The 24,077-nt window shown below is 53.9% G+C and overlaps 1 protein-coding gene across 4 annotated transcripts; it reads left to right on the top strand.

The window, feature by feature from the left end:
* Positions 1-531: 531 nt before the first annotated feature.
* On the top strand, positions 532-23,947 carry HVCN1 (hydrogen voltage gated channel 1). Of its 4 annotated transcripts, none has more exons than XM_090292375.1 (8): positions 532-574; positions 1,488-1,565; positions 5,756-5,795; positions 15,480-15,761; positions 19,354-19,458; positions 21,820-22,051; positions 23,365-23,477; positions 23,795-23,947. In XM_090292375.1, the coding sequence occupies exons 3-8, from the start codon at positions 5,775-5,777 to the stop codon at positions 23,858-23,860; spliced, it is 819 nt and encodes a 272-aa protein (XP_090148501.1). In that variant the 5' UTR covers positions 532-574; positions 1,488-1,565; positions 5,756-5,774; the 3' UTR covers positions 23,861-23,947. The 4 variants fall into 4 exon arrangements, with proteins under 4 accessions (XP_090148501.1, XP_090148499.1, XP_090148500.1 ...); XM_090292373.1 differs by lacking the exon at positions 532-574 and adding an exon at positions 689-930; XM_090292374.1 differs by lacking the exon at positions 532-574 and adding an exon at positions 1,014-1,062.
* Positions 23,948-24,077: the final 130 nt, after the last annotated feature.

Below are 24,077 nucleotides of genomic sequence, written 5' to 3'. Positions count from 1 at the left end.
ACCCGGTGGTCACAGTGATGCAGCCAGGAGCAGAGGGGCGCAGGCAGCCTCTGGAAGCTGGAAAAGGCAAGGAACCGGTCCCCCCAGAGCCGCCAGGAGCAACGCAGCGGGGCCAGCACCTCCACTTCCGACCTCCGGAGCTGTTTCTTGCTTTAAGACATTAGGTTTGTGGTCACTTGTCACCAGCAGCGGTGGGGACCTAATTCAGGAGCAGAGAGGCGTGCAGAATGCACGGCTTCTGCCTTTGGAAGTTTGGGACCCGTGGCCTCTTGGGAAAGGCCTGGGCTCACGGAACAGCTGATTCCTGTGTGAGCAGTGATCGAAGGTGTGAACCCAGCGCTGGGAAGTCTGCGCCAAGGACGAGGGCCCACAGCCGAGGGCCTCGCCACAGGGCCTGCGAGTGCGTCGGGGTCGGCCGGAGCAAGGGCTGCAGGCACGGCGGATCCCTGGAGCAGGGCACCCCCTTTTTATTCAGTACCTCCAGCCTCAGCCCCACTCCAGGGGCGTCCTGACGGCTTCAAGGCTGGCCACCCCTTGGGACACTCCTCTCACCCTCCACCTGCTCACATGGCAGGTACTGTGCAGGGGACGAGCCAGGCCACTCGGGGTCCCCCCCCCACCAGGTGATCAGAGGTGTGGGGGCGGGCTGGGCAGCCAGCAGCCAGGCGCGGTGCCGGAGCGCGTGTGATGGGGAAGGGGCTGGACCCAGCGCGGCCCTCTCCTTCCCGCCGTCAGAAGGAAGTGGCTGCCTCCTCCCACCGCTTCTCTCGGGCTCGTGGGGGCCCGGAGTCTCGTGGTTCGCGGTTGGCTCCACGGGCGGGACCTTTGTCCATCCGCGGGGCTGCGGGGGGCGCTGGCCAGGCTCGGGCTTGCGGAGCGCGAGGGCCGGTTGGGGCGAAGCCGGACATCACGAGGGAGGCCCACAGGCAGGTAGGAACCAGGACGAGGGGCCCGAGACCCCCGCCGCAGCCGGAGCCGGGGCGGCAGCGGGCGGGGCGCGGAGGAAGGGCGGGCGGGGCTCCGGGCCGGGCGCGCTGGCAGTTGCAGCGAGCGGCCCGCGGGGTAAGTGCTCCCGGGGCGGGAGGCGCCCCGTCTTGGCGCGTAGCCCTTCTCCCTGCGCCCCAGCCCGAGCCCTCCGGGAGAGCGGGGCCCCGCCACCCTGCGGGGACCCGCGGGATCCCGGCCCGCCCGCAGGTGCCCGTTTCCCAGCGCGCGCGGGCAGAGGTTTGTGCCCCGGAGCCCCTGCCTGTCCAGGGGCACCGGAGTCCATTGCAGGGGCTGGGGTGATGGTTGGGGGGGGGACACGTGAGACGACACTCACAGGACCTGGGACAGAAGCCCCCTGGCCCTCAGTTCTCGCCCCTCGAACATGGGCGGAATGACAGGAAGAACTTCCCTTTGGTCGGGCGCCTGGGCCAGGTGCCCTCACTTCACCGCTCGCCAGGCAGCGACAGGTGAGGCGGCCCATCCTCGTCTCCCTCTTACAGGTGAAGACGCCAGGACTCAGAGAGGCCGGGCCATTTGCCTTGGGCCACAAAGGGAGCAGAACCAGAACCTACACCCAGGTTGGTGTGAACCCCTAAACCCGATTATTCCTCATCCCTGTCCTGCCCCACCGCTGCCCCAGACTGCAGGGCGAGAAGTGGGGGTCACGCCCATGCCGGTGTCCCCACGGAGGCTGAGATGAGCCAGCCTGCCTGTCCCTGCAGGAGGAACCCCCAGGGCAGCTCATCTTTCACCTGGGTGAGGGGTTCCAGGAATAAGAACACAGGTTGGGGCAGGTTATTTATACTCCGGAGCGGGGAGAGCGGGGCAGCCCCCTCCAGGACCTCCGAGGCCTTACTAAATCCTCCCCCTAACACAGGGGGCTCTGGTGGGCTTAGCCATGGGACTTCACCTCTGTGCCTCGATTTCCTTCTCTGTCCCATGGGGTTAGGCATGGTAACTACTGCACAGGACTGCCGAGGAGACTAAATGCCGTGGTTGGTAGGAAGGCTTAGCCTAGCGCCTGGAGCGAGCCGTAAGCGCCCCCATGCCCATCCCCATCCCCATCCTGCCCCACTGAGAGCACCACCCTCTCCTGAACTCCTTTACCCTGAGGTCGGGCAGGGCTATCTGAGATCTGCAGTGTTTCCGGACAGCGCCACCGGCAGCCAAAGCTTCTTGAGTAAGACCAAGGCTGGGGGTGACAACTTCTCCCTGCTGTGGCCCTTCGTAGGAAAGGCAGGTAGGAGCCAGGGTTTGAAAGCCTCTGGGCTGCAGCTTACACAATTCCTGAACCGCTCTGTACCCCCCAAGCCCTCCCCCACCGCTGGTTTAGCAAGAAGGAGCAAACCCAGAGTAGTTTTGCTCCCTGCCTGCCCTTCTCCCTGTCCTGACATCCGGGCCCACAGCGAGGTCTGTCCCCCCAGCCCCTGCACGTTCTGCCTTCAGCCATGCCCACCTCAGCGCCCCCAGATCCTCAGCACTGAGGGGGCCTGCTTGGGTCTTGACTCTCCTCTCCCGCCCCCTGCTTCTCACTTCACTACCCATTGTAGCCACACTTCTCTCCTTGGAGATGCTGACTTCTCTGCTCTCTCTGGGCCTTGGCACGTGCTCCTCCTCCTCATCCTCCTGGGAATGTCCTTCCCTGCCATCTTCTTGTGACTTACTCCTTGCAATTCAGGGCCACCATAAAGTCTCAGAAGTCTGCCCTGACCACCTTACTGCAGGAGCCACACTCGCCTGCTCTCTGTCGCGTTATTGTTTTTCCTTCCCACACTTTGGCCTGGCTAATGTTACCTTGCTTATGTGTTTCCTTGGTTCCCCATTTGTCTCCCTGGCTGAAAGGTCAGCCCACCAGGGCCCCGACCTTTACTTTAGATTCCTGAGACCTTGACACCATCCTGGGCACATAGTAGAAGTTCTGGTGATTCTATACAATTGCAAGCAGTGTGTGTAACCATCAGAGTCCTACGTCTCATTGCTTAACAGCATTCTTTCCACATTTCTGCACAGACCTCAGAATTGCCACTGCTCCTAACTGCCTACTGCCTTCCTGAGCTGTTCCCTAAAGTGGAGCCTGTGTGCCGTTTCCGGGTTCTGGCCCGAACACCAACTTGGCTTTAAATGTTCTTGTCTAAATTGCATGGGTTTTTTTTCTTTTTTCTTTTTTTTTTTTTTCTGCATCAAGGGATTTTTTTGAGATAAAGTTCCTAAATTGTTCAAGTCAAGGATATGATTATTCTGAAGGTACATGCCACTTACCACCAGAGATGGCTGTTTAGAAAAATTATCCCCAGCAATGGGTGCAAGTTTTCCTACAGTCCTATACGCATTGGGTGTTCTTGTTTTTATTTATCTATTTTAATGGGACAGCCAGGATAGGTTTGAATTTTGTGTTGCTTGAATTATGGAAGCTGGGTCTTTTTCAGTGTATGCCCTCGTTCTATTTCCTGTCTTGTGAAGGAAGAAAGTCTTCAAGGCACCTTAATTCTTCCCTTCACCTTCCCTTGTGACGATGGTTCCACTTGAGACTGTCCCGTGTGAGCAGGGTGAGGGCCCCCAGGGGCTGGAGCGGGAGCACACGGAGCCAAACTGCTGATTGCAGAAACCGTTCTGCCAATCAAGCAGCAAGAAACTCTTTGAGGGGCCAGTAGCACGGTACTGTGGGGAGAGAGAGAACGTTTTTTTATTTTTTTGTCTTTGTGAAGTTTTTTTCCAAAATGGTAATTTTTTTTAAATTATAAAAGTAGCACATGGTGTGCAGGGCTATTCATTGGAACACAAGGACATGCAAAAGGTTGGGAAGCAGCCTACGTGTTGATCACTATTGGGGCTGCACAGGCTCTCCCAGGGGAATTCTGTGCCATCATTCCAGGCAGTGCACTTGAACACACTGATATGCAAAGATCTCTGAGATAATAATGCATTGGTCTCCTGTGGCTGCTGTAACAAATGACCCCAATTATCAAATTGTGGGTTAAAACAACATAAATGTATTATCTTAGAGTTCTGAGCATCAGGTGTCCAAAAGCAATCTCAGTGGGCCAAAGTCAAGGTGTTGGCAGGGCCGCCCGCGTCCCTTCGGAGGCTCTAGGGGAGAAGCTGTATCTCTGCCTTTACCAGCTGCTAGAGGCCACCAGCATTCCTTGCATCATGACCCCTTCCCTCCATCTTCAAAGCCAGCAGCATAAAATTATCTAATTTCCCTCGGACTCCAACCTTCAGCTTCTGTGATCACATCTGCTTCTGTGTCTGATTCTCTTGCTCTACTTATAAAGACCCTTCTGATGACACTGGATCCACCTGGGGGGGGGGGTCTCAGGAGCCTTTAATCACATCTGCAAAGTCCCTTTTGCTGTGTAAAGTGACATAGTTATAGGTTCTGAGGAATAGGCTCAGGAAGTGTGTGTCTTCAGGGGGCCATTATCCAGCCTCCCACACCCTAAAGGGAAATAAGCAAGGTTCCGAGCAGAGGGTTAGACGCATGTTTGTTTAGGAAAAAAGAGAGAGAAAAGGAGTAAGTATGCATGTGGTTGCCAGGCTACATGGGAAACTGGTAAGAGTGGCTGCTTCTGGGAAGACTGGGTAGAAGGAAACTTACTTGTCATAGTGTAGCTTTTTGTATTATTTAAATTTTTACTACATGCATGTGTCACTATGTTAAAAATAAGTTTTAAGAAGTAACACATAGTCATTGTAAAAGTTCAGACTATCCAAAAGCTGAGAGAAGGAAAAAATACCCACCCTACTCCCAAGTCACTCCCTTTTTCTCCAGCAGCAGCCGCTGTGAAGAGTTTGGCTATACCCTTGCAGAATTTTAAAGACGCATATGTGATATTTTTCACATAGGTGGGATCATTCCCTACACACATATTAGGGTTTAACAGCGCTAGAGTCTCCCACGGCTCTGATGCACCTTAACTGACTGAACCAGACGCCTGCTGGTGGACAGGTGGATTCTTTGCTGCTTTCCAGAGCAATTTCAACACTGTAATCTGTATGTCTGGTTTTGTTTTTTTTAATTGGAGTGAAATTCACGCAAAATTAAGCATTATAAACAGTTCAGTGGCACTTAGTGCATTGACAATCACCCCCTTTATCTAGTTCCAGAGCATTTTCATCACCCCAAAAGGAAACCCCATCCCCATTAAACTCTCACTCCCCATCCCCCCTCTCCTCTGCTCCCTGGCAACCACCAATCTGCTTTCTGTCTCTACAGATTTGCATATTCTGGATATTGAGTATCAATGGAATCATGTCCTCTGTGATGTTTTGTGTCTGGTTTCTTTCACTTAGCGTAATGTTTTAGAGGTTTGCTGATACTTCATTTTTTAAAGAACTAATTACGGAGGTCTAATTGACATACAGTTCTGTATTCGTTTCAGGTGTATAGCAATAACTTGATATTTATATATACGTATTATAAAAAGTATTTTGTTTTTCTTACGACTGGATGACGTTCCATTGCATGGCTGTAACGTCTTTTACGTACCTGTGTATATGTTGCTGGGCACGCGGGTTGTTTCCAGCTTTTGGCCGTGGATATTTGTGTACGTGTGTTTGCCTGCGCACCTGTTTCACTTCTTTTGGGTACGTACTCAGGATGTACGTCCTTCTGTATACACTTGGAGCTTTATTATTTACTATTTTCTGACACTTAATCAAGTTTTAAAATATTTTTTAAAAATGTGTAAGAAAGTGTTGCAAAGCACACGCTAAGGCAGATGATAGCGGGGTGACAGATCTGGACAAACATTTTGCTCTCTTCCAGATCCGGAGACGACAGGAAAATGGCGGCGAGGGATGAACAGGTAAGACGATTCTGGGCTGTCCCAGCCTTAAGAACGTCCTTGTGTGGCGCTTCTCCCAGGATAAAGGGAAAATGCCAGTGAGTTCCAGTTGTCGTTATCAATCAGGGAAAGGCCCATGGAGACAGCTTATACTTTCCTTCATCTGTAGCCCTCTATTAAATCAGACAAACCAAAAAAAGCAAGGGGCCATGCTCGATGCTGGTTAGGCTGTGGTGAAATCCTCTCACGCCTAATCCACGGAGGGGCTGGGGCAACCCACAGAGCTGTTCTGGAAAAAAACTTGGTCATCTCACGTATGGGAAAGGAAATCACCCAGAAGAGGGAGAAGTGCAGTTAATGGATGGCCCCATATCTCTTAGCACTGAAGGCACCGCGGACGGTAGATGCACCGTTATTTACATATTATGAAGAAGAAGAGCCAGTGCCGCCATTTACTCTGATATAATGGGACACGGCACTGAAACTGGTCAATTGTAAAACATTCAGATTTCACAAATGTTACAATGTGAGAAAATGTGGTCTTAGAATTGGTGATAAAGGTGCCAAAAATGAGGAACAACCAGAAAATGCAGTCGGGGGAACGGTGAGTCCTTGGTCAGTGTCCCGGCCATTAAAAAGGTACCAGTAAGTCTGATGCATGTGACTAGTGGGAAAAGCAGGATACAGAATTGTCTGTAATCTCTGATGATGACTGTGAAGAACATAGATTAGGGAGAAAGGCAGGTAAGACAGATAGGTGATAAGTTTGGTGTGTCTGGGGTTATTATGAGTTTATCTCCTTTTGCTCCTTGGTCTAGGGTAAAGGTCTGTCTGCTCAGTGGGGTGAATGGCAGCAGGTAAAGCTGGGGGTCGGGGTCCAGAAGACTTGGGGTCTGCGTGAAGCTAGGGAGCTTCTGAGACTTGTCACAGGGATGGGGTGGGTGTGAGGCCGCGGACTGCAGGGAAGCAGAGGGTTGGAATGCAGACCAGGGGCACACCCGGGGGCCCTCCTGGGGGTCGGGAGCCTGTTTATCACCACATGGGGGCCGCTTGGGCTGGCCCAGCGGCACCGTGGGCAGCTGGGGAATGCAGATTGGGCCAAGACCACTTGCAGCAAATAAGCCTCTTAACTGATTCAGAGAACAAGTTTCCTTCAGTACTTTAACGAAGTTAATTGTGTTTTTAAAAGCTGTTCTAAGAAGATTGCTTTTAGGAGCTTTGTAATTTTCCAGCTCGCCTAGTTTTTGAGAGAAAAACAACTGTATTATCGGAGAAACTGGTGGGATTTGTAGCCATGGTTCAGACCTGGTTCGCTATAGCCAACTCTGCTGAGAGGGGCTGAGCAGGCTGGGGACACCTGCCCTTCCCAGGATCTCCCTCTGCCCCTTCCCGCCTCTCTGGGCCTTGGTTTCCCTCTTCTGTAAAACGGGAACAGCAACTCCCAGCTACAGTTGTGGTGACGGTGAAACAAGACTGTGCACAGAAAGCACTTGGCAGGTTGCCTGACCGTAGCAACACTTAAACTCGGGGGCTGGGGACGATCATGAGGAGAAGCTGGGTGGGTGGCCCATCAGCTGACCTGCTCCTCCTCTCAGATGACTGCATGTCACCAGCTGCCTCTGGGGAGCCTCGGAGCCAGGGGACTAGAAAGCCTTACAGCCCTTTGGCTCGTTCCTCACCCGGCTGGGCTGCAAATGGGAGACCCCAACACGCAGGCCACCCCCGGGTCAACTGGATCGCAATCCTGGGGTCTGGGGCCCAGGCATTGGGGTCCTTTAAAGCTTCTGTGTGGTTCCAATGTGCAGCCAGGATGAGGAGCTACTGGTTAGACAGTGAGGCAAGACAAATGGGTGCCCTGAACTCCGTTTAGCCTGTCCTTTGGCCCAAAATGTCGCTAAGGGATTGGGGTTTGGAGTCACCCAGATGACTCATTCGCACTTGGGCTAGGTCTTCATTTGTAGCTGGATCACATTTTCTTCTTCCTGTGCTTTCATTTTCTTTCTGTGCTTTTGTAAACAAAAGAAGGCAGCTCTGGGCCAGGCGGCCTGGGTCAGAAACCGAGCTGTTTCTCGCTGGCTGTGTGACCTGGGGCGTGCCGCTTGGCCTCTCTGTTCCCAGTGTGTCCTCACCTGTAACTGGAGATTCAGCCCCCACTTCATGGAGTTTTTGCAGTGTGTTATAAAGGGCTTTGCTCAGAAGTCAGACATGGCAGGTGCTCCAGTTACCATCACTGCCTTTTCCACGGCAGGAGATATTACTTCCCACGTGCATCCCTCCAGCCTCATCATCGTCTCGCTGGGTTGGCAGACTCTTATCAAGACAGGAGGGACCCTGACCTTGCAGGGAAAGGATAGGAGTGTTGAAGTGGGCTCTGGGCGGTGGGGGGGCACCTGGCGGCCAGTCCGGCCCCTCAGCCTATACGCAGCAACCCCCTCCCCCAAAGCCGATCAGCTGTCACCCGTGGTTGCTTCTGTGAACCTCAAACTTCCTCCCCACCCTCGAAAAGGAAAAACTGTTACGCTTATTTAAAGACTTCCCTGATTTTAAAAATAGGCATTCCTCAGAACACAGATTCCCCGGGGGCTGGGGTTGGGGGAGGGGATCTGCCTGCCGGGGGTGCAGTCAGCCTTCCAGGTGTGTTTAGTGGGGACCCGCAGGATAGCACCTGAGCAGGAACCCACCTGGTCTCTGCCCTGATGGGGGCGACAGACTCCCAACAGTCACACAAACCAGTGGACCTGCATCCCGTGGCGGGGGAGAGAGGGGCCCTGCATGCGTACAAAGGAGGGGGTGCTTGGTCAGCCTCCGGGAGCTGGGGTGCTTGAGAGAGACCTCCTGAAGGGGGGAAAGAAGGTAAATGACCAAGAGGAAGAGGGGTGGGCATTTCAGGCAGAGGAAGATTGCGGAGGTCCTGTGGTTGAAGGGGCTTGTTGCGTGCCGAGGGCTGAGCAGAGATATGGGGGGCGGTGAAGGTTGAGGCTGGGTGGGCAGGCAGAGGCTGCAGCGTGCAGCTTAGGCCCGGCCTCTGGAAAGCACCCAAGTCTTTATTTTTAAGAGCAGTGGGAAGCCAGAGAAGAGGGTTAAAGAAGGAAGCGCATCGGAGGTCCCCCGAGCCACCCCAGGTTCAGTGTCCTGCTAGGGGAGCTCGCAGAGCTCGGCATACGGCTTCACTGATGGCTGTGACTGATTGCAGCAGAAGCACCCATGCGAAAATCAGCACAGGGAAAGGTTCACGGGGTGCAGTCCAGAGGAAGCCCAGCGCCAGCTGAAGTCACACAGGACACCTTCCTTACACCTGCAAAGACCCATGTTCCAAGTCAGGTCACACTCTGAGGTCCCAGGGGGCTGTGAGTTTTAGGGCGACCTCCATTCAACCCCTTACATCCTCCTGGCAGGCAGCTGCCCGGGGACTGCCTGCCTGGCCTTTTCTCGGCCACGCGTTCTAAAGAGTCACACAGCCCAGGGGGCAGATCCTGGCTCTGTCCTTTTCCACGTGCGTGACTTAGGGTGTGTCACCTCCCTCACCAACACGCAAAATTATGGCCTGGGCCTCGGAGGGTTGTTAGGAATTTAAATGAAATGGTGCCTTTAAGGAACTTAGTGTCCTGCTCATATAACAAATAATACCAGTCACCACGAGTAGTAACAGATGTCCCTGCTGTTGTGTCTTGGCGCTGTGGGGTGGGGGTCTGATTATAAGCACATCAGGTCCCCAAAAGTGAGCTCTGAGGGGGAACAGGGAAATGGGGGATTTAAAGACATCGGGCCCTGGGATCGGGAATCGGCTGAATTTCTTAAAAAGCGCCCTTTTCTGTGATTGTTGGAGGACCAGCTCACAGGGACTCCCCCTCCGACTGATGAGCTCCAGAGCCCCCCAAAATAGCCGTTTGTGAGGACAAGAGCATGTGTGCTCTGTCCCTTCTGGGTCTGTTTTTCTTATCTCTTGGCTCTCTCCCAGGTGGCAGTCCTTGTTCTGGCCCAACACCTGTCGTGTGTGAAAGAGGAGCAGGCCATCCGAGCCATCAATCCATCGTCTTTGAGGGGTGGCTTCCGCGGGGTTTCCTTAATCTCTCTCTTAGATACCTGCAGAGCCCCTTCCTGTGACTGAGGGAGGAAGTGTGTGGGGCTCGTCAGGAAGGGGTGTGGTGGGGACATAGAGGGAGGACCCTCAGCCAGAGCAGGGGTTAAAGGAGGCCTCCCAGAGCCATGGCGGGGGGGTGAGGGGGATGGGGCAACTGTAATAGAACAACAGCAGCAAATTAATTAATTAGTTTTAACTAATAATAGAAAGAGGGAGGTAAAACCAAGATGGCTGTAAGGCCTGAAAGAGCCGGGGTGAGACAGGTGGAGGCAGGGAGGGGACCAGGCAGAGCCTGGGGAGACCCAGAGAGCTCTCCCTTGTCCTGAAGGCGGCGGTTGGCAGGCATGGGGGTCAGGGGGCCTGAACGCACTGGTGGGGGCTGGGTGACAGCAGGGCACAGCGAGGCGGGCAGTGGGGAAAGGGGGTTCCGGCCACCACCACTGTGTGGAGAAAGGATGGGGGCAGGCGTCCTGTCGGTCACAGAGGGCGAGTGACACCGATGCACTCGAGGGAGAGAGAGGAGCCAGCAGCGGCCGCGGGCTCTGGGCTCGGGCAGCAGGGGGGCTGTGGTGCTGTGCCTTAGGGGGACATGGCGGAAGGGCTGGGTATCGGGCAAAAGATGAGAAGTTCGTTCAGTCTGGGTCACAGCAAACTAATGACCGGGCAGGACACCAGACATCTGGCTGAGACTTCAAACGTGAGCAGCATTGAGAACTCAGGGGTGCTGAGACCACCAGGGGTGGAGAGTCACCCTGCACCAGGACAGGGTCAGGGTCGCAAGGACTGCAGATGGCGTGGGGGCAGGGACATGGGACAGGACACTGAGGCAGGAGGAAAACCAAGAGGCGGGAGCGTCAGGAAGAACCGAGTCCGCAGTGTGGCAGGGTGCAGTATGGTCAGGCAGGTGGGAACCACGGTTGTGGCCTTAATAGGAAGGCGACCCCAGGGAGAGGGGGGTCAGGATATATTCAGACTGCAAGGGTTCGGGCAGGGGCAGGGACGGGGGGACACAGGCACGGGGTTTCTTTCCAGTGCCAGGGACTCCACTCATCTAGACTCTTGGGGTTGCAAGTGGCAGAAACCACTCAGCGTAGCTCAGGCCGCACAGGAAAGCCACCCGTTTGTGTGAATGAAGGTCCGGGGGCTGCAGAGACCGGCGGCCGGCCACTGGCAGAGAAGTGAAGCGTCCGTGGGTGGCAATGAAGTCGGAAGGGTGGAGGTGAGAAGGAGGAAGAGGAGGAGGAGAGCCGTGGTTGCGGAGGGGCCGCTGCAGGCCAGGCCGGTGCTCGGCCTTACCCACCGAGTCAGTCCTTCTGTCCGCCTGAGTCAGTCCTTCCTTCCGCTAGAGCGGAGAGTCCAGGCCGGGGGGTGAGTTTCAGGGGCCCACAACTTTTTCGTGATGAACTATATTTTTGCCCTTTTCTGGAACTTTTCTGCTTCTGAAATGACAGATTTTTTTACTTAAAACCGGAGTTGTTTTCTGCTCTGCTGGGCGCCGTAAATATTTTCATCCCAAATTACTAAAAGTTGCCTCTTTACTGACCGCGAGGTTTCGGAAAGAAAAGTTTCCTCTCCCGAAAAATAGAAATGTGGTTTTGCAAAGCACCCGCGGGCTCCCACCACGCTGAAGGCGAGCCCAGAAGCGTTCCGTCTGCCAGACAAGGTGTTTGGGGAAAACATGGTCAGCAGCCACCCGGAGGGCGTCCGGGGAGCCACAAGCCTGGCCCTGGGAACCAAGCGATGGGGGTTCCCTCCCCCGAGACAAGCCACAGCCCTGCAAGGGAGACAGGCGACCAGAGCTCTCAGCCAACAGGACGAGGCTTCTGATCTAAGTCAGGTGTCTCTTGAGACTCTGGGGACGCAGACTCTGCCTTCATGGAGCGTAAACGCTAGTGTGGGGAGAAAAGTAATAAATAAACTGCCGCACATAAAAAAGGTCCAGTTAGAAACTGTGATAAGGGTTTCCCCAAGGAACAATAAAGAATATAAAGAGAGCTTATAAAATTCAGAAGGGGTCTGATTTAGATTTCAGGGGTCACGGAGGGCCACTCTGAGGAAGGGACATTTCAGCTGAGGCTTCAAGCATGAGTAAGCATGGGCTGCGCTCAGAGTGGGGAGGACATTCCTGGTTGAGGGACGAGCCCCCATGAGGTTTGGGCGGGGGGCGGGGGATTGGCACATGGGAGGGACAGAGGACAGCCAGGCTGTGGTCATGGGATAGGAGATGAGGCCGAACCTTGCAGGGCCACGGACATCATTGGAAGGGTCTTGGATGTTTATTCAAAGAGCACAGTGCAGGGGGCAGTGATGTGGTCAGGTGCTGTGGTCCGAGGTGAGGATTTATAAAACCCCCTCAGGCTGCTGCTGGGTGGAGAATGTGCTGGAAGAACTGGGTAGAAAGAGACGGGTCGGAGGGTGTTGCAGGCTTGGCCTCAGGGGGTGGCAGAGGGGGAGGTGGGCAGTGGGGTTGGGAGAGGAGAGCCAGCAGGCCAGGACTGCGGGTGGGAAGTCAGAAGGGTCACTCTCGGGAGGCTATGACATGGCCATCAGCTCCCTTTGGGTCTCTTAGCACCTGAGGAAGTCTCAAATCAGGGGCTCCCTTTCACACTCAACGTGTTCTTAAAGATTTAACCACACGACTATGTTCATTCAGTCACTTAAATATCGGAATGTTTTTGAGTGTCTGTTACGTGCCCGGAACTGGGTGCACAGTGGCAGAAAAAGTCCCATTCTTTCTCGTGGGGCTCAGGGTCTAGTTGGGGAAGCAGATAATAAACGGATAGACCAGTCCACGTATAACCTCAGACAGAAGTAAGTGCAGTAAAGATCGATGGAGCAGGACAAGCGGAACGTAGTGCGACTTCGCGGGGGGTGGGGTCCAGACAAGCTCTTGGAAGAGGGGACATCTGAGCAGAAGCCTGACCTGGAAGAAGCGATGAGCCATGCCGATGTGCCCGGGAAGAGAATTCAAGGAAGAGGCACTTAGGGCTGCTGAAAAATCATCTGAGGGTTTCAAGAAAGGGCACGTGACATGGTCTCATGTGTGTTTCAGGAAGTCCTTTCCGGTTGCTGTACGGAGAATGGGCACTGGGAGGAGGCGGGAGGCTCCCGCAAGAGGTGGCAGGAAATGGTTGGTCTGAGCCAGGGACAGCAATGGGGATGGGAGTGGTGGCCTCCCTTGGAAGGTGGTTTAAGGGTGGAGCCAAGAAAACGAGCTGCTGGGGGCCAATGCTGAGCGTGAGAGGCGGGAGGGTCGAGAAGGATGCCAAGGTCGTTGGTCTAAGGAAGCAGACAAATGAAATGCCATCAACGGAGTTTGGGTGATGAATGAATAATTCTGTTTTGGACATGCAAGGTTTAAGATAGCTGTTGGGGCCCTGGCCGGTGAGGCTCAGTTTGTGGGAGCATCATCCTGTAAACTGAAAGGTTGCTGGTTCAATTTCTGGTCAGGGCACATGCCTAGGTTGTGGGCTCAGTCTCCCGTCAGGGCGTGTACAAAAAGCAATCGACTAATGTTTCTCTTTTACACCGATGTTTCTCTCCCTCTCTCTCTCCCTTTCTTCCCCTCTCCCTACAATCAAGAAGCATGCCCTGGGGTGAGGATAAAAAATGAAAAAGATAGATGTTAGGTAACTAACGGTGATGTCCTATAAACAACCGGTATCATGGCTGGAGTCCCGGTGGATGGTTGGGATTAGGGATAGTATTGAACATTAACACATCCTCAGTGGAGAGAGGCTTCCAAAGCCATGCTGCTGAATGAGACCCCCTGGGAACGTAGTATGGAGAAGAGGGATAGTCACAGGCCTGAGCCCTGGGAATGCAAATGCTTAAACGTAAGGTCTTCCTCTAAAGGCATCTGGCAAGAGAGACTGGCAAGAAGCAACCCCCGAGACAGGAGCAAAACCAGGAGAGTGTGGAATCGCAGAAGCCAAAGAAGGAAGTGTTTGGGGAAAGGAGTGATCTGCTGTGTTCAGCACTGCTGAGCGGGTACACGCAGATGTCCTCAGTGACATAGACACATAGTTCGTTCATTTTTAACAGCTGTATAGTATTCCATCACACAAAGAGAGAAGCTTCATTCCTCCATCTCCCACCATTTAGGTGAACGTTTATGGTGACCATTTTTGAACATGTCACTGATTCGAGCACATGTGGGCGAGTCCTTTTTTGGGCAGGGGAGCCTCTCTGGGAATGGAATCACTAGATCATGGAAAAGAGATGCACCACTTCATCTTGGCAGAGCAACAATGCCATCTTGCTTCCAAAAATGGCGGCGCCACCGTTCCTTCTTACCTTTAGTGTGTAGCAGACCCCCCTGTTTCACGCCTTCTCCAACCCTTGCTGCCGTAGACTTGAAAACCAAGACAGTCTGAGGAGTGAAAAAAATGTGTGGCTGTTGCTCCATCTCACATTTTCCCAAGTAGCAGTGATGCCGAGCGTCTTGGCCGTTTGCGTTTTCTCGTACGTGAGCTGCTTGTGAATGTCCACGATGTAGTTTTCCATGGAGTTGTCTTTTGGGGGTGAGATTTCTTTAGATATTCTGGATACTAAATCTGTGTCTGTTAAGGACCTTGCAGGTATTTACTCCTAATCTGTGTGTGTCTTCACATTGTAGGGGTGTGCATGTGATATAAAAGCTCCTAGTTCGGATGAGTCAAGTCTACCCATTTCTTTTGGGGTTTCGCGTCTGCTTTAGGCCAGCTTCCCCTGTCCTGAGGTCATGAGGATATTGTCTGTATTTTGTTCTGAGACCTTTCAAGTTTCTTAAAAGTACATTTATCCATGTTAATGCTACCGCCTCCAAAATTTTTTTCTATGTGGGGTGAGATCGAGGTCTTTTATTTACTGAACCTCACCGGCATCTGCCACGGCCCTGGACTGCCACCACGTCACCCCCGCATTCCCATGGGGACCTGGGTCTGCTCTGGGTGCTCTCAATCCTGTTCCTCTGACCACATACCCGGAAGTCTCGTTATTGAACTTTATAAAATATGTGTTATCTGGGCAGAGGGGCGGGGCATTTGCTTTTTGCTTTGAAGTGATCTTTCTTTAAACAACTGTCCACAGAGTATTTGAAACAGCCCTGGCTGAACCCAGGAAAAGTCCTTCTGCTGCTCACCTTTCCAGGCTCGATCGGTGGTGTGAAGCGGGGTGGGGGGGGTGCTCACTTCTCTGTGAAACTCTGAGTACTTTTACTTTTGGATTGTCCCTCCCCGCTCCAACTCTCACCTCGTTTTTCAGGCTGTGATGTCTCTGAACTATGAGGCTGTTCTTCCGGTCTTTACACGGGGGCCCGTGGGGTCTCTTTTGTCACTGGGCTGCACTGCCAGTCCCGTTGGTTACTGCCGACCAGACCACAGTGGCAGGCCTGATGGCATCTGGCGCTTCCTGTGCGCTCACTGGCACTGAGAACCTGGGTTCCAAAAATAAAAGCACAAGAAACCACTGTGACCTCATGGTCTCTGTGCTCGCGGGTGCTCTGAGTCCTGGGACTGTCGTCACCCCTGGGGCCCGGCACAGCCTGGGCCCTGCTGCCTGCCGGAGAGACGGGGTCCGAGTGCTCTGGGCGGGCTCTGCGGGCCGCCCTGCCTGAGCGCTCACTCTCTGTCCCCTCCCTTTAGACAGTCACCCGCAGGACCAAGGCGGCCTCCGCCAACAGGATGAGCAGGTTCCTGAAACACTTCACCGTTGTCGGCGACGACTACCAGGCCTGGAACTTCAACTATAAGAAATGGGAGAATGAAGAGGAGGAAGAGGAAGAGGAGGAGCAGCCGCCACTGGCCCCTGCCTCTGCCGAGGAGGGCAGAGCCGCGAACCCAGAGGCGGCCCCTGCCTCCACGCCCAGGCATCCCCTAGACTTCAGGGCCAAGTTGAGGAAGCTCTTCAGCTCCCACAGGTTTCAGGTAGGTGGACAGAGGCCCGACGCCCGGGGTGGGGCCCAGTGTCAGCTGAGAGTCACGAGGCCCCCATGGGGGCCCATCCGTGCTGCTGCCTCATTCGTTGCTTCAATGTCCCCCGAGCACTGAGCATGTGCCAGGCACTCGTACAGCACTGGGCACCCAGGGCAGTTCCCATGTTGTCAGGGATTGAATGAATCACAATCCGAGGGTCCATCATCTGATGAATCAATAAACAAAATGTGGTCTGTGCACACCCAGCCGCGAAAGGGCACGAAGCGCTGACACCTGCTACACCCCGGCTGAACCCTGGAAACGGGGAGACACCAAGGCCGTGTACTAAGTGACCCATTGACAGGAAATGTCCAGAACCGGCAAGTCCGTAGAGACGGAAAGTAGCATGGTGGTTGTCACATATTGGAGGGAGGGAACAGTGGGCGGTGACCGCTTAGTAGGTCCAGGCCTCTCATTTGGGGTGACAGAAATGTTGTGGAACCTGCCCTGCCAGGTGGCTCAGCTTGTTGGAGCGTCATCCCATACACCAAAAGGTCACGGGTTCGATTCCCAGTCAGGGCACGTGCCTAGTTGTGGGTTTGGGTTCAGTCCTTGGGGTGCATACAAGAGGCAACCAATTGAAGTTTCTCTCTTTCTCTAAAAAATGAGTAAAAACATATCCTCAGGTGAGGACTTAAAAAAATGTTCTGGAACTACACAGTGGTGACGGTTACACTGCTATAGGGATACACTTCATGCTGCTGAACTTTACACCAACTTTAAAACGCTTGAAATGGTAAATTTTATGTTATGCAAATTGTACCACACAGACTCACGAGGTAAATTAAAGGGCAAACATCGGAGGCAGAAAAAACATCCCTATGTTTATTCAGCAAACGTTTTCTGCCAGCCCTGAGTTAGCAAGGCCAGGAGGGCCCCATGCCTCACTGACCCGTTGCCATGGGGCCTCCGTCTCTTCTTTTGTGGACTGATGCCTGAGAGATCTACCGGGCTTGATGCCCTGCCGACTTCCCGGTGTGCTCATGGGGAGACCAGGGGGTGGGCCTCAAAGAATAGCAAAGGGAATGGAACTTTCTACGGAGCTCAGGATCTGTCCTCACGTCTCCTGACTCTGAAGGACAAAATTCAGGTTGAGTCTGGCCAGCCCGCTGAACCCCACCCACCCCCCAGTCCTGAGGTGGGCAAGCAGGTATCCAGAAGCATGTCTGAGTGCCAGGAGAATGCAGGAGGCCCAGGGACATCGGGGAAGCACGCAGCCCCGTTTCTGCCCAGTTGCCAAATGGAGCCGTTTGGGGGACCCTGGATGGAGATAATCTAGGTCCTACCAAGAGCCAACGTCCTTTCTGGAAGCAGAGAGAAGCAGCCCTTGACTCTCCCGTCACTGACTTTGTTCCTGGGCAAAATAAGAAAAATTTATTTTGGGCTTTTTTGGGTGTTTTTGGGTGTTTTTCCAACCCAGGACAGCGCTCGCCTCGGCAGCTGTAACAGGAAGGGAAACGTGGTATTAAGTTGTTGGAGTTGAAATCCCAAACCCTCAATTTCAGGAGCAGAAGGAAGGAGCCAGCTTCCTTCCAGCTGCAAGGGGAGCCCTGGGCCACGCCCCTCTGGGCGGTCCCCCCCTCTCCTGACTCAGTCCACAAGGCCACATGGGCTGGGCTGGCCCCCTGAGCTGGGGCCCCCCACACACACTTGTACGGGGGAGAAAGAAGACCCAGTGTCTTCAGATAAGTAGAGAGGTTTGTTCATCCCCTCTCCATCATTGCTCAGTCCCCGTGGGCCAAGGGTACAGTGGCATGTGGGGTGAGCACCCCTAAGCCTCGCTCACGGAAGGTCTGTGCTCAGCGGGGCGGTCGTTCCGGGAAGTGCCCAGACAGATGCTGGTCACCAGTGGAGAGAAGCCCTCAGCAGGCCAACAGAGGGGGCTGTGAGAGGTCCCTGGGGCAGGGGACACCTGCCTAGGACTGTGGGTGGGAGGGAGACTGTGGTGGAGAAGATGATGGACGTTCCACCCAACGCCTGCAGATTGGGCAGAAGTGAGCGCTGTGGATGGGAGGGGGAGCTTTCCAGGCCGACGGCCATGTGGCTCAGGGCCCAAGGTGGCCAAGTGTCCGCGACGGTTCAGGACCTGAGACATGTGGCACGTGTATGGTGAGAAGAGGGACCGCGTAGCGAGAGAGGAGGCCCTGGAACGTCATCCTCCCTGGGCAGCGGGCAGCCATGGAAGGTTCTAAGTGTAGACAGGAGGGAGGTGACGTCACCAGATTTGGAGAGGAGCTCAGAGCAGCAGCAGGGAAGCCACCTCGGAGCGGGGCACACAGGTTCGGGGGTTTGAGCTGTCGGGAGAATCAGCATACAAGAACATTCTGGAATCCCTTTCTTAGATGCAGTCCCCACTTGTCCCACATGGTTTGAGGTGGCCAAGGGGACAGGAGGTGTAGTTTACTGCTGTCACTTCTCATATGGGATGACACAACCAAGGGAGAAAATCCAGGATGTGTCGGGCCTCCACGGACAGCGGGGATGGACAGGGTCCCGGAGCCAGGGGGCCAGAGGCAGGAAGGTGAGGGGCTGTGCTTTTATTTCCCGCTCACTGGCCGGGTCTGTGCCAAGCTCCCTTCATCACCTCACATGATGCTCCCGTTGTCGCTCTGGGGTGGAAAGTGTGACCAACCCCCTCTTCCCCAGCAGGACACTGAGGCTTAGAGTTAATGCTGAGGCTCAGCAGTACTGGGAGCTGCGTGCAAGGCCCAGGCTAAGGGCGGCACTGGGAGCGGGCCCGGGCCCGGCCACCGCACCACCCGCACGCGTGTGCCAGGGGAGGGGTTGGGGTTAGCCAGCCTCCCGGAATTCTCAGGGCTGTCCTCTGGGTGTGTGGCTCCTCTCACAAACAGGACTGCCCTGTGGGCGCGGGGTTTAGTTCAGAGAAGCTCTGAGGCTGGATGTTGTTACTTAGTTATCGAGCATCTTCTCTGGGCTTACCCCAGCAAGGGCGGTTCACAGAACTAGAAAAATAAAAATGTGTCGAAACTTTATGACCTATTTTCTGCCATTTAGGAATTAGTTTGCTTTGAGAGAGACGGAGAAGCAGTGAACGGGTGAGAAACAGAGGAGAAGCGATGGGTCAGTGAGTGAGCTGTACAGAGACGCTCCAGGGACTGGCACTGGTCCGGGGCGGACAGGCCGGGAAGGCGGCACGGAAGTGGAGGCGCTTCTGCTGCTTCTGTGGAGAGAAGCGGCCCCCAGCGGGCTCCCTGCAGGGTGCTTGGGCTATGGTCATCAGCCTCCCGTTTTTGGCATTTTCCCTGAGTGCTTTCATCCAGCTGTTCCCACGCCTGCCCTTTAAAGATGGGATGAGGGCCCTGGCCAGGTAGCTCATTTGGTTAGAGCATCGTCCTGATACGCCAAGGTTCAGGGTTTAATCTCTGGTCAGGGCACATGCAGGAAGCACCCAATAAGTGCATAAGTAAGTGGGACAACAAGCCGATGCTTCTCTCTCTAAAGAAAAATCAATCAGCAAAATTAAAGATGGGAAGCAGATCTCGATTTCGGTCTCACGGTTTCTCACTCCTGCCTCGGTCCGCAGGTCGTCGTCATTTGCCTCGTCATTCTGGACGCCCTTCTGGTGCTGGCTGAGCTCATCCTGGACCTGAGGATCATCCAGCCCGACAAGAATAACTATGCCGCCATGGTAGGGTGTCGGCAGCTCTGAACACAGTTCACTTCTGTTATCTGCACTGGGGAGGCGGGGGCAGCGGGGCAGAGATCACCCACCTGGAGGCCTCATGAGAGAGCAGTTTGGGTGCTTTTAGTCAAAGAGCAGAGGAAATGTCTTCCTTTCCAAATTACAGGTACAAGCAGGAAACTTTCTCAGGTCACGCGATGGCTATCCCAGATGGCAGAGCTGTAGCGTGTCTCTGACCAGGGGAAGCAGGGTGCTGTCTCCAGCCCCCGAGAGGCAGGACGCTGTCTCTCTGTAGATGTGCTGATGGGGTCCCTCGGCTGGAGCCACTGGGCGATGTGCCATATTAATTCCCTGACTCACAGTTCCTGCCTGAGTCCCTCCCAGACCTTCACCCAAAATGCATCACTTGTGACCCATCATCAGTAACATGGGAGAGAGCCATTTCTTAATTTTTAAAAATAATTTTTAAAATTTTTATTTATTTTTAAATAAGAGAGGAGAAGAAAGGGAGAAAGAGAAAGATCAATGTGTGAGGGAAATATCAATTGGTGGCATCTGAAATGCCCCCAACTGGGGACCTGGCACACAACCCAGGCATGTGCCCTGACTGGGAATCGAACCAGCGACCTTTTGGATCACAGGCTGGTGCTCTGTCCATAGCCAGGGCTGGGATAGCCGTTTTTTAAAACAAAAAATGGGGACATGCCTTTTTTCAAAAACAAAATTTGATTGCTAATGTGAAAACATCCTTTCAAGTGTAGCAGGGATAGAAGAAAATAAATATCCTTCCTGTTTGTGGCCTCTTTCCAAAGGCAGCTGTTAGGTTTTCTTCTGTGGCTAGGCCCAGTCCTTCCGTAGATGGATGAATCTCTTTTCTATTTTTCTAACAGAATCAGTAATATACCTGCAATACTCACTGTCTTGTGCCTTTCTTTCCTTCTTTTTCCTTAACTTTTTATTGCGAAAAAATGGCAAATATATATTTTTCTATATTTCCTTTATATCTCAATATGTCCACAAATACACTCATATATTATTGTCTGACCATTTGCAAGTTAGACATCAGGACTCTTCACTTCTAAATACCTTGATATACAAAAGAAGGTCATACTCTTACAGAACCATAACGGCATTATCACACCTTAAACATTACCAATTCCATCATATCTAATAACCCAATAGCATGCACTGGTGAGCATTGGCGGATCAGGGACTACAATGAGGGGATGCAAGCTGATTTCAAATTCTGTCTTTCCTTCTACATCCGGTAGCTGGTGTTCTTTAATAAAGGAGAGCTTTCTTCTTTTTCCTGTGTGAGTGCATGGGTGTGCATTTACCCCTCACTATGGACTCACGGATTTTTTGTGTATGTATTCAGTGTATTAAATCTTAGTCATGCTTTTCCATGTTCAAATTGTCCCAAATTTGGTCACTGTGAGCCTCTTCAAAGTGATCCGCTGTGTCCTTCTGACATGACTCTGTAGTCTTTGAGCATTTCCTTGCTTTCAGGCCCAAGATGATGTCCCAGCTGACTTGGAACTTTCCCTGCCCCGGAATGCAAACTGTTTCTTTAGTAAAGACCAGTATTTATAAATCAAGGTCTAGGAACTCTCCACTCACCATCGACCTTGGTGACCATTTCTAGTCAATCCATATGGCCCAGCCTTGGTCTTCTTAACAACTGTATAGCGTTCCCTATGGAGATACATAATGCAGTTGATGACCCCCCTCTGATGAATATTTCCATCTTCCTACAAAACATTTAGAAAAATCTTGTTTTGCAAATGATGCCACAGTAAATATCCTTACACCGTGTCCCTGTGCACATGAGTTTATTTGCGGGATAAATTCCCGGCCGTGGCCTTGTTACTGGGCTGAACACCTCAAAGCCCAGTGAGACATGAACAGGAGTTTGCAGCCAAGAAAACAAGGACTTATTAAGGGGATGGCGCCAGGCTCGGGGTCACAGGTGTGCTAGTGCTCCAAGACCTGGCGCCCCCTTAGCTCCCAGCAGATGGGCCTTAAAAGGGAAAAAGCCATGAATTGTGATGGCTAAAGGCGCTAGGGCTGGGGTCTCTGCTGATTAGCTGGTGTGAGGGTGGGGGGAGTTGATCATCGCATCTGCTCCTGAAGTCAGCCATGGAGTTGCTCTGTCTGATTTTGCCAGGGTTTGTTCTGTGAAAGCGTCTGCTTTCCTGGGCCCAGAGCTAAAACACCACTGGGACCAAGATACTATCTTTAGTTTGACTGAAAGCTGTCTCTGTTGTCACTACACCCAGGACCTTGTTCCTAAGATTCCTGGATGCTGACCAGAATCTCATTATCCCTCGAGCTTAATGATTAAACATGCTCCCTTGTCCCCGTCAGGTGTTCCACTTCATGAGCATAGCCATCTTGACCTTCTTTATGATGGAAGTCTCCTTGAAAATATTTGTTTTCCGCTTGGAGTTCTTCCACCACAAGTTTGAGATCCTGGACTCGGTCGTGGTGGTGGTCTCGTTTGTCCTGGACATCGTCCTGCTATTCCGGGAGCACGAGTTCGAGGCTCTGGGCCTGCTGATTCTGCTCCGGCTGTGGCGTGTGGCCCGGATCATCAACGGTACGTCCGCCCGCACTCCCGGGTTGCAGAACGCATACAGTGGGAGCAGGGGCCGCAGGTCGCGGTCTCCATGCTGGCCTCCTCGTCCTCCCTGCCGTCCGGAGGAAAGCGAAGTGGTCTGATTTGGCGTCCCCCTGCCACCTCTGTGGCCACGACTTGACACCTGGACATATGCTTCGAGGAGCTACCTTGCTCCTTTAGACCCTGTTTCCATGAGAGTTGGATATTTATGGACAGGGTTAGACTAATCCCTGGAGGGAGTTTTATCAAGGCCTCTCCCACCTTGGGAGGGGCACGATCCAAAAAGATGCAGTGAAGCTGGATTCCGCCCCCTTCGAAATCACAGCACGCGTTGGTTAGCACGACGAAGGCTCCGAGAACTATAAGGTTTTCTGAGTTAAGCAACCTGACGCTTTCCGGGGACGTAACACCGGCTGTCAACCTGGGAAATGGTGCTTCCTCATACGGCCCGCTGTACAGGGAGCCTCTGTCCCAGAGACGCCACTTCTGCTGTGACTTTGTGTGCCACAGTGATCGCCCGCTGCCTAGGGGTCCAGCTGCCCCTGCAGTCGGCTGCTCAGACGCCGGCCACAGACCTGCGGTCAGGTCACCTTCGATGAACGCTTTTGTTAAAAAGGAGAGTCTGATGCAGAGGTGTGGGGTGGGCCCAGGTAGGGTGTCTTATCTTTGAAGCACTGCCAGGTGATTTGGGAATCCCTACACGATCGGCTGTGGGTCACTGTCAGGAGACTGAGTGACAGTGGGGCCCATTGGAGGCAGGCCCGTCCCCTGACAAGGAGCTCCTTGCCTTGGTGGCAGTCCTGTCACGGCCTCCTGAGCCCCAGGGCCCACCTGGCCGCAGCGAGACCAGGCAGGGAAGGGCCACGTTGGCTGGGGTGCGGGGCCAAGATTTCGGTTCTTGCCTGACAACGAGACGGGCCACAGCTGTGGGAGGCAGAGGCGGGAAAGGGACGTGCCCAGCGCCGCCAGGCTTGAGCGTGGCCGGCCCGCACGTCTGCAGCTTGTGTGCGTTGCGTGAACAAGCCCCGCGGTGAGTGGCTTCACGCTCATCAGCTCAGTGGTTACTTTTAAGGAGTTTCCGGCCCATGGGAATTGAGGAGAAATACGTCACAACCCTGTAGCTCGGAAATGGAAAACCTGGACCTCCCCGCTCTGATGCCTTTAAGCGAAGACTGTTTGACTTGTCTGCCCCCACTCTTCCCACCTGTACACCTTTATAAGGAACACAGATTTTTTTTTTCAAGTGGTTAAATTAGAAACCGATATTATTAAGACCCTCAATTATTTTTCAGGCATAATTATCTCGGTGAAGACACGTTCAGAGCGGCAACTGTTAAGGTTAAAACAGATAAATCTACAGCTGGCCACCAAGATCCAACACCTCGAGTTCAGCTGCTCTGAGAAGGTAAGAAAACGCCTCGGGGGGGGGGGTGCCCGCCCCACGCCCGCCGTGTGCTCCCCTCGGCCAGGCCCTCCTTGCCCTTTCAGAGGCAGCTCAGGTGTGGCCTCCTCCCCAGAGCTGTGCCAGGCACCCCTCCTCTGGTCACCGCTCTGGTCCAGGGGACCCCCTCTGACAGTACAGCAGTTGCCTTCAGCGGCTGACCCCCCAGGGAACACGGCCTCCCCTCCGTGCCGTGCCCCTGGGCCTGGGCCCACTGATGGTCACATCCCCGGGGAGGCGCAGAGGTCAGTTCAGTTATGTGTCTGCTTTTGTAATAACAGGAGCAGGAGATCGAAAGGCTGACCAAGCTGCTGAAGCTGCGTGGGCTTCCTGGGGAGGCAGACTAGAGGTGCGCCCGCCCGCTCCGAAGAGAAGATGCGCCTCACGGGCTTGCGCCTGTCCATGAGAGTGACAGCCGCCCCTCTGGGGCCGTCTGGAGGACAGGTTTGGTTTGACGCCCTTGCCTGCCTCCCACCCAGCTTGGGATCTGGAGGGACACAGCCTTTCGGAAGCCCCTGTCTCTTCCCTGGTGGCGCCGAGAGCCCCCCACCCACTCCTGCCCGC

Source organism: Furipterus horrens, unplaced genomic scaffold (assembly GCF_987537825.1).
Source record: "Furipterus horrens unplaced genomic scaffold, mFurHor1.1.pri manual_scaffold_11, whole genome shotgun sequence".
Classification (NCBI taxonomy): domain Eukaryota; kingdom Metazoa; phylum Chordata; class Mammalia; order Chiroptera; family Furipteridae; genus Furipterus; species Furipterus horrens.
Note: the sequence above shows the minus strand (reverse complement) of the source record. Positions and strands in the feature narration are given on the sequence as shown.